The following is a 14,264-nucleotide window of genomic DNA, read 5'->3' on the forward strand; positions in this document are numbered from 1 at the left end:
GAGAGAGTATATGAGATGAAGAGAAAAAGAGAAAGAAGATATCGAGTAATTGAATCTGACCTTTTGGAATACTGTAGTGAAATAGTATGAAGAGTAAGGGCAATAGTTTTGAAAAAAAGAGGATGGAAAATAGGTTATGAGAGATATGAAATAATGGTTCGGACAGTGGTTCAGAGAGTACGGTAGGTGTCTTAGGGTAGTGAATATAGGAAGAAGATATATTTTGAAATGATCAGAAGGTAGGTATCTGTTGGTTTGATATTATGGATACTGTAGATACTCAAGAATATATTAATTTAAGTGGAAGTCTAGAATATCTGTCAAGTAAGTAGAAAAGCTCTTCAGTCACTTATTAGACTCATGCTCAAATTGGAAGCTTAACTATACAATTGAAAACTTGAAAACTAATGAAATGAAGGTTGATCTGACTTCTTTGAAAATAAAAAGATGAACGACCATGTCGAGAAAGGAAATAAAAAAGTGGAATTCCAGAAAAAGGAAGGATTTAAAAAAGTGTAAATTCAAACACCTTGATGATCAACATCATAAAGTATGTTGTCCTTCTTCTTTCAAAGAACGACTCTTCACTAAAAACGCTTAAAAAGGGAAGAGACATAGAATGAGAGAGAATACAAGCTTCAGATATTCTTCTATATGAAATCCAGTCATTTCTTTTCTTCTTCCTCTGCTTCCACTTCTCTCTTTTCTCTTTTCATTTTGCAAATCGTAGAGTAGCTGGCTAGCTGTCCAGTCAGATCACTTTGTCTCCACTGATCTTCACACTCTTTCCACCTCTTTCCAATCCTCATTTCTCCCTCTTCTTTTCCGCGCACACCAGAAGTTGCCATCGTGAGGACAGTCCGGTCGTCGTCATCGAGTGAGAAGGCGTGGAGAAGAAGAAGGGGGGAGATACCAGTCAAACGAGTTGGCACGATTCCAGGCGCAATCTTCTTCACTTCCACCTCTTCCTCTAGTCAAAAAGGACAGGAATACATACACATATACAGAGAAACACACTTACACCTGGACCCAAAAGCGTCCAGTTTTGGTGTAGTGGTTTGATGGTGAAAGAAAACGAAAAAAGGGAGAGGGGTGGCAAAAAATGAAAAAAGAAGGCGAACTTCCAGTTTTACACACTCAATTACCCAAGTTTTCGTTATAAATTTTGTCATCCATCCCAGTTACATTGTTTTTTTTTCAGTCTAATGTTATTTAATTTCACTTGTTGTCATGTAATATCATTCTACGTTTACACACTCGCACTTTGTACTTCACCCTTCTTATCACTTTCTATCATTATCAGTTTTCAAATGATCATGGGACTTGGTTCATAATACTCGACACTTTTTTGGAGCACATCTTATCATATACTTTTGAAAAAATGTGTGGCTGGCAAGGACAAATTGGCGGAGGAAGGATAGGAGGGAAACGTTCTGTACTAGAAGTATCAAGTTGAAGCGACCTTGATAGAGAGGTTAAAATGGGAGGGACGAACTAGAAAATGGTGGTAATGCACCCCAACAAAGGATTTTATTCGAACGGGAAACATAAAGTTTGAATTCGGAATTTGAATATTCTGAGACATCAACTACGAGACGGACGTTTTGCAAATGAATTAGGAGTTCGGTGAAAAATAGATTCCTCAAAGTCATGGTTTAGGTTCATCTGAGCTTCAACTACAGTATAACCAGAATTAGTCTCGTTTTCAAGCTTCCAACTTTCAGGCTGATATAAGTTTTCTTCAAAGAGCACATCACTGTGAGAATCCTACTGTGTGCCAGAAGCCCACGACACCTACTCTCCTATCTCTCCTATCTCTCCCTTGAAGCGCTTTCTCAAAAATATTTTGAAAAGATGAAACACTTGCAAAAAGTTACTGATGATGTTTTACTTTTCTGTGTTTGTTTCTGTGTGATCAAACTGGTTATGGAATTTAAAATATACTCTCTCCCTTATTGCCAACTACTGTCTTAAGACTTGCTGTTGTAATGTCTCCAATTCTCGCATACTCTCGAGAAAAAGAATAAAAAGAAAAGAGAAAAAGATAGAAAATGACAGTATCATTTTCGGTGATAATAGCCCGAATTCGAAAGACAGTTTTCAAGTTCAATACGTACCTAGGTACACAACAATGCAGCATTAAAACTGGAACAGGTTATCAATTTATATCAACCAACTAGCGACAGAAACTTCTTGGTTTCCTCTCTTTTTTCAAAGTCTGTGTCTCAATGAGACGGTAATCAAAAACCTTCTTCCGATCTACTACAATAGGCAAAGGACAATGGCATAAGCGTAAAGTGAATCGAAACCGGACACAACATGACGACGTTGGCGTAGGTGGTGGTGGTGGAAGCTTCTTCTCCAGATGGTCTAAATGGCAGAAACCGGACCGATTGAATTGGCATCAATGACTGACACAGAAGGAGAAAAGAGAGGAGACGAGGGGCTAATGATGAGCCTACTGGTCCTCTAAAAGTGGTAAAAAAGACCTTGAAATCGAAAAGAGAAAATGACAAGGACACCTGCCCTCTCAGTCTTTTCCTTTAAAAAAAACTATTGCGCTTTTTTTGACTGGTTTGTTACTAATTATTAGGCGGTGGATGAGCCGGAAAATGGAATCGGCACGGGACGAAAGATGTGATGGCATTGAAGAGAAGTTCAACAAAAAAACAGAAGGACATATTACTGAATGAATACATCGAAAAAACGAATAGGCAAGGACATTGAACACAAAAATTACACCCGTTCTTTGGAGAATACATAGATTTTCATAAACATTGTATTCCAGTTGTTTTGCTAGGAGCAAATTGGAACGATATATAGGAAAACACGTGAAAATGTAGGTGTTATAGATGAGTACGGTAGGAATGAGTGTTTCAATACAAGAGAGCGATACGAAATGAATGAAACATGTGGACGCAGTTGCCGAATATCAAAACTTTTTCTGCTAACCATCTATTTTAAAAGACACGACCTCATAAATCTCACTTTTTTTGTTGCTCTGAACGAAAAGAAAAGACAAGAAGAGATAAGTCAGGTTTCAATTGGATGAGAGCATCGAAGAGTTTAAGATTAATGAGGTCCCGTCTCGATCAACACCTGTTCGACGATTGACACTTTGAACTTCGTATCCCGAAGTTTCGTTTCTTTTGATATTCGAATGATTTGTAATGTTGAGAGCTCTAGGTTGGATGGAAAATACCGGGTGTGATTATGAAGTTAATATAGACTCAGTTTTGATTTGGAATGCATAAAAAATGTTTTTCGAAATTATTTTTAGATTTTATGTAGCATTTTAAAGAGCTGTGTGGGTTGCACAGCTAAAAAATTCCTAGATAAGGCTGACATAACCAAACGTGATTTCCTACTGGTAATGGGACATCCTTATTTTCCTGTTGGAAGACATAATTTTATGATTTCACGATGGAGTCTTTACTTTATGAAAGATAATTGGTATTCAACTTCTGAAATGCAAACAAGACTACTGAAAACATCAAAACTGCCTATTGAGATAGCACACAGAATCAGACACAAAAGTAAACTATATTTCTTCTGACAGAAAAGATCCTCTAATCGAAGAGCGCTCGAAATGTGCTTCTATTAAAAAAACAACTATACAACTGATTCAGAATTATGAGGGTTCACACGTAGATGAATAAGTTGCTGAGAACTTTGAGGTCTTGCAGATCTAGCTTGAATTCCAAATGAACACATCTCCCAGTCAAAATGCAAATACGCCACCAGCAGAATGGATCCGATTTCATTGTCTTGTCTCTTGTCTCGATAATAAAGGTTCTAGGGATCAAAAAATCTGCGATGACAAAAAAGAATCAGAGGACAGTTGTATTTTGCTGAAAATGAGAAACTTGCAACTATAGACTCTCTCGAAAGAGAGACATTTTCAGTAATCGGATCGGACCGGTTTGACCCCGGGTGGTGGCATTTTGAATTCAAATTTAAAAAATAAATCACTCGCTTTATGAATTTCAACGAGCAACATCGTTTTTGAAAGGGAGGTCACTTCTCTCAATCGGAGAAGACAAAAATAAATAGTTTTTTTGAAACCCTGGTAAAGGCACATGGTGAAAGGGCGTCGTAAGGAAAACACATAGTAGTAAATTGGGGAATTCAGGTTCTTGATTCAGAATTCAGGTTTTCAGGTTGTGCGTCCACCTCCCCCTTCCCAGAAGAATGTAATTACTGCCCTTACCGGTGGTGTGATCCAACGAAACAGGCTCATTCCTTGATAACCTGAACAAGAGGACGCCGTCTTCGATGTCATCGGGATGATGTTGCCACGTTGTCGTCGTCGTCGACCCCAATCGTCAGTCGGCATCAGGGTTGAGGTTGATTCGGCCATATCGACGATGATGTTGAGAAACTGGTTCTCGAGGACAGATCAGTCCCTACTCCTCTATTTCTAACTTCACCTCTCGCCCTCCGGTAGTATTTTGCCCACAAAAAAGTTGCGAAACTAATTAATACTGTGTATGTCAGAGGTACGTGCCCTCCACACATCCACACGGCACACTCGAGGTCAAAACCGACGGAACTGAATGTTTGAAACCGGTTGGTGAAGGCACGGCAACGCTGATTTTCGATCTGGGGTGTTGCGGTTATCTAGCGAGCGAGAGTGATTTTGGAATGTTACTTTTTTGAAAAATCTGTAATGACACATGTGAGAACGATCGAAGTCAATTTGGGGTCTATGATGTTGCGGTGGCTACGGTTGTTACAAGTTTTCAGAATAGGATGAGGGAACAGAACGATAAGAAGCTAATGGCATCTTTAGGCTTCTGCTAGAACCCTCAAGTCACATCGAACCGATCTACTTTAAGCTATGTCGTTTACTATTTTTGAACCTTCGATAAAAAATCATGCCTCCTCATTCAGTATCACCTGATTCTAAACATAGGTGGTTTGAACCAACTACATGACTTTATTTTTATATTCAGAAACTCAAAATCAACCAAATCCCAACTACCAGTAAACGTCAACTCCATTTCACTCTCGCAACCCTGGTTTATGAAATCATAATTCAACTCTACTTGTCCTACTTTTTCCAATTTGTTTCTTTCAAACTATCAGAAGACCATCTACCTCCGAGGTTCCCGTACTATTTTCTAATGTTATCAGTGCTCATTGTCTCCATCTTTCCCAGCGCCAACGATGACAAAGATAAGAGAATTTGCGTTTCTGCCCGCATCGACTTTCCTTGTATTTTTCTCTTTCTCCCTACCAGTGGCTGGTGAAAAATGAATTTAAAATTGCTCGGGCTTCTTCTTGTTATTGGATTATGTCAGGTATGCAACTAATGTTGATTTTAATGAAAATGAATCATTTAGGCGAATGTTTTCAACATTCCACGTATCGCTCTCCGTCTCACCAGACAATTCACTGGAATGGAGAAGCTTCCAGCACCAGAAGAACTCGGAGGGGAAGATTATGAGATGACGATCGAGGTGAACAAAATGGTTGAAGACATCGTTGATTCCGTAGAAGATGAGGAGCAAACAGAAAAGTCGGAGGATGTTGTCTTGCCAGTGAGTTATCAGGAATATCATTGTAATCGAATGGACTCATTTTCAGAACATGAAATTGGAATCGCCATTTGAGATGGACAAAAAACCAGTTGTCAATTATCCAAAGATGCTGAAAAAAGATTTTAACATTCCAAGAAAAGAGATCGTCTATCCAGAAGACTTCAATGAGAATGTTATTGAGATTATGGATTCCAGCAATGAAAGAGACATTGATTTGGAGCCAGTTCTCAAGGCAAAGGTTGAAAAGGGATATTATGAGGTGGGAGAGATACGCGTTGAAACTTTTGAATGTTGTAAAATCTTTCAGAGCCTTGATTCTGATGACAAAATCGAGGATCTTATGGACGAGGGATCATGGACAGACCTCTCCTATTCAGATGAAGAATCGTCAGATGAAGAATTCTCAGAGGAGTACTTTGAGGATAACGACGAAGAATGGGAGGAGGCTCGTCCATTTCTCAAGTGTGGATGTTTGAAGAAATCTGGAAAGGTTTTTGAATCGAAGACTGCTTCAAGAGAGTGGGAATCTGAAAACTTCCTAGCCAACGACCTTCCATCGAGCTGGGATTGGAGAAACGTTAGTGGAGTCAACTACTGCTCTCCAACCAGAAACCAACATATTCCAGTGTATTGTGGATCCTGCTGGGTGTTCGGAACAACTGGTTAGTTTCTGAAAACCGTACAAACTTGTCTATTAATAGTAATTCAGGAGCACTCAACGATCGTTTCAATGTTGCTCGTCAGGGAAGATGGCCAATGACTCAACTCTCTCCACAAGAAATTATTGACTGTAATGGAAAGGGTAACTGTCAAGGAGGAGAGATCGGAGATGTTTTGGAGCACGCCAAGATTCAAGGGCTTGTCGAAGAGGGATGCAATGTATACAGAGCTACAAATGGAGGTCAGAATTCAGAAAACAGCTAACGTCATCGTTAATTTACCATCGTCTTTTCAGAATGCAACCCATACCATCGTTGTGGATCCTGCTGGCCAAATGAGTGCTTCTCTCTCACCAACTACACTCGTTATTACGTCAAGGATTACGGACAAGTCAAGGGACGTGAAAACATTATGGCTGAAATCAAGAAGGGAGGACCGATTGCCTGCGCCATTGGAGCCACTAAAAAATTCGAGTATGAATACGTCAAAGGTGTTTACTCCGAGAAAAGTGATCTTGATTCAAACCATATTATCTCTTTGACCGGATGGGGAGTTGATGAGAATGGTGTTGAATATTGGATTGCCAGAAACAGTTGGGGAGAGGCGTGGGGAGAGCTCGGATGGTTCCGTGTTGTCACTTCGAAATTCCAAAATGGAGAAGGAGATCACTACAATATGGGAATCGAGCGTGACTGTTACTTTGCTGATGTTGATGTTTCCAACTTGAACTAAATGTCAGAATTTCGAATTCAAATATATTTTATTGGCTTGATTGATAAAACTTTTTTGTTAACTGAATTAGATTTTCATGCAATTGTACACGCTGCAGAATTATTTTGATTAGCTTTTGTGGTGTTATCATTCCTGGCCGCTTGAGCACTTTCAATCGATGTCTCGAGCTCTTCATATCCTTCAATACTGTTGACGTTCACGTCTGAAAGTTAGACAATTACTTTATAATAATTAGTGAAGCCTTAAAAACCTCTTTCGTGATCCGTGATTTCCCAAATGCTCTTTTTCAAACTTCTTGTTAAAAAATATGTTTCCACATCTCCTCTTCCTTTTACTGTAATTCTTCCTCTTGGAGCGAATTCAAATCTTCCAGTTTCCATTGCCTGCATGTAGGTCCATTTGCTACACTGTATCTTTCCTGCCAATCCGAGTGATTCCATTTGAGAAGCCAATGTAACTGTCTCGCCAAAAAGACAATAACGGGGCATTTTGGTTCCAACAACACCTGCTATAATTGTTCCAGAATGTAGACCAATTCGTAGTAAGAATGGAGTATTGTTGACTGGATCCATCACTGATCGAGCTTCCCACATCATTCCCAGAGCTACGTGACACATTGTTTCAGCATGCTCATTCGTATAGTCAGGGATCCCAGACACTGTCATATAGCTGTCTGAAACCGTTTCCACTTTGTAAACACCGCGAAGAACAACAATGCGATCCAGTTTGAAGAAGACTTCATTCAAGAGCTTCACAATATTCTTTGGTTGGCAAACTGGTATGATTTGTTGGAAAGCAGGAAGATCACAAAACATGACCGTTGCCTCATATTCACAAGGTTCAATATGTTCTCCACTGAGCAATTGTTTAGCAATCTTTCTTGGAAGCATATCTTTGAGAATTGAGTCAGTTTTTTTACGCTCCACCTCCAATTCGCGAGTCATTGTCTCCAATTGTTCATTGTTTGCTTCCAATTGTAGACTGAAAGCAAATAAATTAGCAGATATTACCTCATTTCCAACCTACTTCACTTCCACATCTGTAAGTCTTTGCTGATTCAGAAGAATAAGATCACGGGTTGCATCATGAAGCGGCATAGCGGTAAGACGCATTCCAAACTGCATTAATTCATTAATGGAAGTAACATAAGGAGAACAAAGGTAGATGATATGTTTCTTAGTGGACAACATCATCATTTGACCTTTGAGTTTCAAATGGCAACCCTGAGTCAGTTCATTTGATGTATTTTCAGCTTCCATAGCATCTCTGTAATGTGAAAGAGTTCTCTAATTGAATGAATCATTGGTCATCTGCTCACGCTTCCTGCTCTTGTTCCTCTTTTGTCAATGCATCCATGTGTTTCTTCTTCAAGGGAGAAGTCTTCACTTGGAGAACGAATACCGCATTGATGAAATTACAGATGTTCTCAAAATCCAAAGGTATTTGAGGCCGATTGATCTCAAAAATTCTTAAAATGGGAGTTCCCGGTTTCAAAAGTTCATTCGGAATATGATTGCTGAAAATAACATTTTACTTTTATAAGATTTCCTTTTTACCAGTTCTTACTATAGTTCATCTCCACATTGAACAAGTTTGCATGATTCATCTAACACGAAATGATACGGGAGTGCTTTCGAAAAGTCTTGAAGTGACATTCTGAGATTATCATCTACGATTTCGCCGAAGTCTGGAGCGGCCGATGTCATAAGACTGACGGTAGAAGCCTCTGAGTCACGCCGATTCTCCCCAACATTCTAAAATCTTGGAATCTGAGTTCTTTTAAAAATATCTGAAATATTCACCTTGATCAGAAAGATCACATGTTCCTCTACTCGTTCTCCATTGTTCATATGAACACTTCTCTGAGTTCTTCCTTGAACTGACAAGGTTATATCTAAATTGAACACGAGTTTAGCCACTTCTTTAACTACTCCTTTCACAATATGATACAATCCCGGACGTCCAGTGAAGTAATGAAGCATCAGTGTTCCATCTGGATTCTCTTCACAACGAAATGACGGACCACGAAGGTTTGCTTTGTAGACGACATGATCAATAAAATAATGAAGACTGTCCAGATTATCCAAGAATCCTTTCAAGTTTGGGCTCATACTACGAACAAGTTCATCCCATCCGATCTCCATAGAATAAGTAATCAAGAAACCTCCGTACATTTCCCAGACTTGATCTTTGGTTACTTCTGAATAGTAATAAGGAAATGTCAATCTGTAAATGGGTGTCTAACTTATAACAATAGAGACACTGTCTACGAGAACGTAGGTGTCTGTGTCCGAATAGTAGTGGTTGACAATGTTCTCTTTTCCATTTTCGAATCCAGATCGTTCCCTGAATTAAAAACACAATTCAATAAAAACTATGCATGACATTATCAAGTTGGAAGTTCTTTTTTGTAGAATTTTTTTACCTTAACAATCGCTCAAAATATTAAGTTTTCAAAGCGAAAGAGTAAGAATAAATTCATATACTTGCTGTTTCGTTAACTCACAGGACTTGTAGCCACGTGTCTTCTCCATACTTCCGAATGACAAGTTGTCGAATACTTTCATGAATGAATCCAAACTAAATCTCAACAATAAATCTCAAAATTTCAATAAAATCAAGTTTATAAACTCACCATGAATCTTGCAGAGCAGTCACTCTCAAGTAGTCTCTAGTTTTATGAAATGAAGACTGACTATCAAACATTAAATGAGCTCGCGTGCCTACCATTTTATGAATATTCTAGTTGTTGTGGTTACTGAGTATTTGAGAATTTCATATGAGAAATTTCACGTGTTTCCAAATGTTCGAGATGTTGAAATGAGTAGTATAATGAACAAGACACATATTTCAGAGAAATTTTCATTTTTTCAAAAATTGATTCATATGGCAAAAAATCTTTTCCTATTTGCTGGACAGAAATTGGCATATTTTGGTTGCAAATCGTATAAAATTAGAGTAGCACCTGAGTGGGTAAAAAGTAGAATTTTAGAAAATGGGAAAGAATATGGGGGGACAGTTGAAATTAAGCCGGGAAAAAACAAGAGGAGTTTGTGTGAAATGTGTGAACCTAGCGAGAGGAGGAAAACAATTGAAAAAAGGGAAAAACGATAAAGATTAAAAATGAATCTAGAAATAAATCTCTGGAACAAGTATGCTAACTAGACGGTTCGATGCTAATCACAAGACATGGCACTGGTCATCGTTGGGGAGAAATTAGAGCAAGAATTATTTGGGGGAAAGAGAAATGACGTGGCAGAAGACGTCATGAGCAATAGGAGTGAAACATGGAATGAGATATGTTGAGGGGGAATAGACCGAGACAAAATAGTCAATGTCTGTGTCGAAATATGATGGATACGCGGATGAAGAACTAAAAGAAACAAAGAAGAATAAAACAGGTTTAGATTGGCATTCGAGGCTTGAGCATTTTTCAGAAAAGAGCCAATAAAAAAGAGTGAAAAAATATATTTACAGCATCATTGAAGATGGCGGAGGCGGTGGTGGCGGAGGTTGGAAGTTATTTCCATTGTATCCTTCCATAGTTATTGATGATGTTGAGGCGAGTGCCTCTAGCAAACTTCCGGCTTCGGCATTGAGAAGGTTTTTGAATTCCATTGGTTCGCTCTGGAAAAAGTTCAGATATTTATTTCCAATTAAAAATTCTGCAAGTCTACGAATGAATTCTTTGAAAATCTGCAGACATCGCTAGCAGAATGTTCTCTGCCGGACACTTGATACATTATTACTACACTGTTGTTGGTTGAACTAGTGATTGATAGACGAGAGTACGGTATCTTGGTTTTTTGACTTGTTTCGTAAGCATCGAAGCACGTGATCGTGATATCTATGAACTTATTTTGCCACTCGTTTGGAATGTGTGAAACTAAAAAATCACAACTAAAGTCAACAACGCGTAATTCAAATAGTTCGACACTGAATTTGAGAACGAGCTCTTCAGATCCAACGATTCTCTCAACCCTACAGAGCCGAATCAAGAAAGAAACTGACCTCTTCGGTGTTGTTCTCCTTCTTCTTTCTTGGCTTCCTTCCTCTTGATGAATTCGCCTTGTGTGCTGCCAATCTTTCTTGTAACCGATCTCCACTGATTCCAAGATTCGATGCACGCATTCCTTCTAGTTTTTGGTCCCACTCTGAAATTAATTTATATTTGTATCGATCAAGATGATTGCTTTGCAAACTTTTACACTCAGGCTGCGGGTGACACGTGTTCAAATGGCGTTTCATGTTTCCCTTGTATACTGTAACAAAGTCGCAGTCCTCGCAGATGTACGCGTCTTGTAGTACTGCCGTCTCTCGTGGTGATCTCTGAGAGTGACCATTGACTGGATATGGTTCATAGGCACTGCTAGAATATTCTGTTGGGGAACACAGATCAGACGAGTTCGCAGTTCCAAAAAATGAAGAAGATGGTGACGACATTTTAGGAGAATTCAAAACTCCACCACTCATCGAGGATGAATCATGGTCAGCATATTCCGGATATCTGTTCCCATTGTCATCTTTCTTCGCTCTTTTCTTCGGCGTCTGTTTCTCATTCTGTTCTACACGATGCCTTTTGATTGGTTCAGCACTTTTACAGCATTGGTTAATATGCCTTCTTATATTTCCTTTGTAATGACTAATAAATCTGTCACAATAAGGACAAACAGGTGACATGCCATCAGCTCCAGTAGTGATTGCTCCTGATTTGATAGCTGCATCTGTTCCAGGAATCGGCGGATTCACACCATTGGCCAACGCGTCCAGATAGTTTCTGCCAATAATTTCACGACACTTCTCGTTCCGTCCGATATGACCAGTGAGGCTACGACGGGATGGATAGACACCTCGACAGGCCATACACATGACACGTTCCTCATCAGACCCTTCAAGATCGGTGTTGTTTGGATCACTTCCAAGGGGCGGAGTCCCAGATGCTGCAGATCCAGAAGAGGTGAGAGCAGGGCTGTTGAGAGAGTTCTGAAACTATGAAAACTTGATTGAATGCCTCAATGGAAGGAATTTCAGTACTTTTCGGTTCAGGCAGAACGTCGATAAAATTCCTGCGGCTAGAAGTTGAGACTCGTTCTTTAAAAGGTTTGCAAACAATCATTCGAAACACAACAATCTTTATAATAAATCTAAACGATCTAATATAAATAGATCTTATCGTTGACAGAATGAATCTGATGAATTCATTAGTTTTATACAAAAACTAATAAAACTTTCTAGATGTTCGTTAGTTCTAATCTATCTGAAACTCACATCATCTGAAGGGGATACTGTAGCAACTGAAACTGAGTTGTTCCTCAATGTCTCTGCACTACTGTTACTTGAACTCCTATTCAGCCCATTCCCAACTTTTTGAGTGGCGGGTCGAAGAGGTTCAGGTCGAAGAACTTGCTGCTGAAGTTGTTGTTGAGCATTCGATGCCTGAGCAGCTTGAGCAGCCAACAGTAATTGCTGCGTATTCGGAACTCCAGACAAAGCAGGAGGATAAAAATGTGGACCACCCACGTATCCAGATGTTCTAGGCGGATAATACTGGGCGGCCGTTGCAGCAAGACTAGGCATAGCTGACATGTATCCTGCTCCAGCAGCACGATACGCATACGGTGGATCGAATCGTACTGGAGGATCATATGAGTTCCCTACTAATGGTTGAATTTGAGGTTGTTCGAAGAGTATTGACTGTGTGAGATGCTTCCCAGACCATTGATCTGGATATGAAGCATGATCACTTAACATCGCATACGTTGATCCGAAAAGTTCTGATGTTCCGGTCACCGATGAAGACGATGTTGCTTGCCAAGGTGAGAAGGAGTCAATCTGTTGGCCAGACATTGTCCCCTGAAATAGGTTGATTAATACTGACAATGACCTAGATCGTTTAGTGTTAGTATGCCCCAAAAGTACTTGTCTACATAAGTCTAATTTAAGGAAGGTGTCGCGCAGGCAAGGCAAATGTCCACTGATTCTCAGGGAAGATAAGGCAAAACGATGAGGATAAGAGTGTGTTGAATTGTAAGAAGACGTAGAGAAGAAAGTGTAGGCAGTCGAAGAGACGATTAATGAATCAATCAGTGGGAGAAGAGTAAATCAGACGTGATAAAAAGTGACCATGGAAATGGGGGGATTCAAAAAGAAAGCTGTGTGTGTTGATTGGGGGGAAGCGCAGTCATACCGATGGACATAGTTGATAACAAAAAAATTGCATGAACTTTTTTAGAAAAAATGTTGATAAGCGATTACCGTAGTCTGTGTTCAAAAGTACAAGATAACATGGAGATGGGGACGTTTTCAATGACCTTGGAATCTAGAAATTTCCGAAAAGTGGTGCTATCAGTGGAAAGAAAAACGGTTGATATCTCAAACAATAACCAAAGAAACAGATATGTTTGAGCTAAAAATAAATGAATGAACGATATAAGAAATTATTGTTACTTTTTAGAATCGGTGAGAAACTTCAAGAAATGAAACGTAGACTGAATATTTCAGAGCAAGACTACGAAAGCTAGAATGTGAAACAATTATTATTGATCGAAGCTTCTTCCTATTTCGCTTTTTATTGCCAGAATTTCATCCCGCTTAGTTTGAAAACTATCTGTGCTATCAAAATCTCTAAATTTTTCCAGAAATTTGACTTCTCGGCGAAATACTGTCAGATGAAGTAGAAAATTCCGATGGTCACAAGACACCACCTATAAATTAAACTTTTTCTCGAAAGCGGAAAACTGAGACAAAAGGTCAAATTAAGTTTTTGATGCTTAAATTGGTTCTGAACTTGGAGAGGAGAGAGAGAGAGAAATTGGAGGAAACAATAAAGAAATAATGTTCAGTGAATGTTCTAGTTTCCTGTGAAAATCGTTGAAAAATGAATGAATTTGAAATAACTCATAGTAGTACTAGTTTACCTACGCAAAGAGAGACGAATGTTGCGAGATGGTATCACATTTCTTTACCCTAACGATGCATGCTATCGGTTCAAGGTCTTCCTCTTACTACCTCTCCCCCCCCCCCCCCAATCTACCCACATACCTACAGTACCCACCTACGCTGGAGACATAGAGACGTGGAGATATGTTGGAGAGGGAGCGCCGTGGCTCTCTCCCCCTCCTTCTGATGTTTTATCAGTGCAGTGGACATTGCTGTTGGCGGGGTATACCCAAGGTGAATGGGCGGAGCTTTTTCAAGTGATTGGACCTATTATCGTACCCCGGTTGGTTTCCAGAAGTCTTCACGTACCTTATTCAACTCATTCAAGTCTTCTGTCACTTTTGTGTTGTTATTATTGTGTTCAGAAGCGGAGAGTGGCGGCTCGAGCAT

General features: G+C 39.4%; 5 protein-coding genes across 5 annotated transcripts; 1 reads left to right on the forward strand and 4 right to left on the reverse strand.

Moving 5' to 3' along the window:
• Positions 1–665: 665 nt before the first annotated feature.
• On the reverse strand, positions 666–2,405 carry GCK72_018560 (uncharacterized protein; the record flags this gene model as incomplete). Its single annotated transcript, XM_053732622.1, has 2 exons — positions 666–970; positions 2,249–2,405. 2 exons carry the CDS (start codon positions 2,403–2,405, stop codon positions 666–668), a joined length of 462 nt encoding a protein of 153 aa, XP_053581535.1.
• A 1,236-nt stretch (positions 2,406–3,641) lies between these two features.
• Positions 3,642–4,360, reverse strand: GCK72_018561 (uncharacterized protein; the record flags this gene model as incomplete). The annotated part of the gene is made up of 2 exons (XM_053732623.1): positions 3,642–3,779; positions 4,211–4,360. 2 exons carry the CDS (start codon positions 4,358–4,360, stop codon positions 3,642–3,644), a joined length of 288 nt encoding a protein of 95 aa, XP_053581536.1.
• Positions 4,361–5,255: 895 nt separating this feature from the next.
• GCK72_018562 (uncharacterized protein) lies at positions 5,256–6,935 on the forward strand (the record flags this gene model as incomplete). Its single annotated transcript, XM_003114162.2, has 6 exons — positions 5,256–5,303; positions 5,346–5,543; positions 5,590–5,802; positions 5,851–6,205; positions 6,253–6,444; positions 6,499–6,935. The coding sequence occupies 6 exons, from the start codon at positions 5,256–5,258 to the stop codon at positions 6,933–6,935; spliced, it is 1,443 nt and encodes a 480-aa protein (XP_003114210.2).
• Positions 6,936–7,009: 74 nt separating this feature from the next.
• On the reverse strand, positions 7,010–9,665 carry GCK72_018563 (uncharacterized protein; the record flags this gene model as incomplete). Its single annotated transcript, XM_053732624.1, has 8 exons — positions 7,010–7,137; positions 7,186–7,916; positions 7,962–8,201; positions 8,254–8,451; positions 8,502–8,689; positions 8,738–9,135; positions 9,181–9,281; positions 9,571–9,665. 8 exons carry the CDS (start codon positions 9,663–9,665, stop codon positions 7,010–7,012), a joined length of 2,079 nt encoding a protein of 692 aa, XP_053581537.1.
• Positions 9,666–10,406: 741 nt separating this feature from the next.
• Positions 10,407–14,264, reverse strand: GCK72_018564 (uncharacterized protein; the record flags this gene model as incomplete). The annotated part of the gene is made up of 6 exons (XM_053732625.1): positions 10,407–10,562; positions 10,947–11,089; positions 11,138–11,918; positions 11,970–12,026; positions 12,204–12,788; positions 14,184–14,264. The coding sequence occupies 6 exons, from the start codon at positions 14,262–14,264 to the stop codon at positions 10,407–10,409; spliced, it is 1,803 nt and encodes a 600-aa protein (XP_053581538.1).

This window comes from Caenorhabditis remanei, chromosome V (genome assembly GCF_010183535.1).
Source record: "Caenorhabditis remanei strain PX506 chromosome V, whole genome shotgun sequence".
Taxonomy (NCBI): domain Eukaryota; kingdom Metazoa; phylum Nematoda; class Chromadorea; order Rhabditida; family Rhabditidae; genus Caenorhabditis; species Caenorhabditis remanei.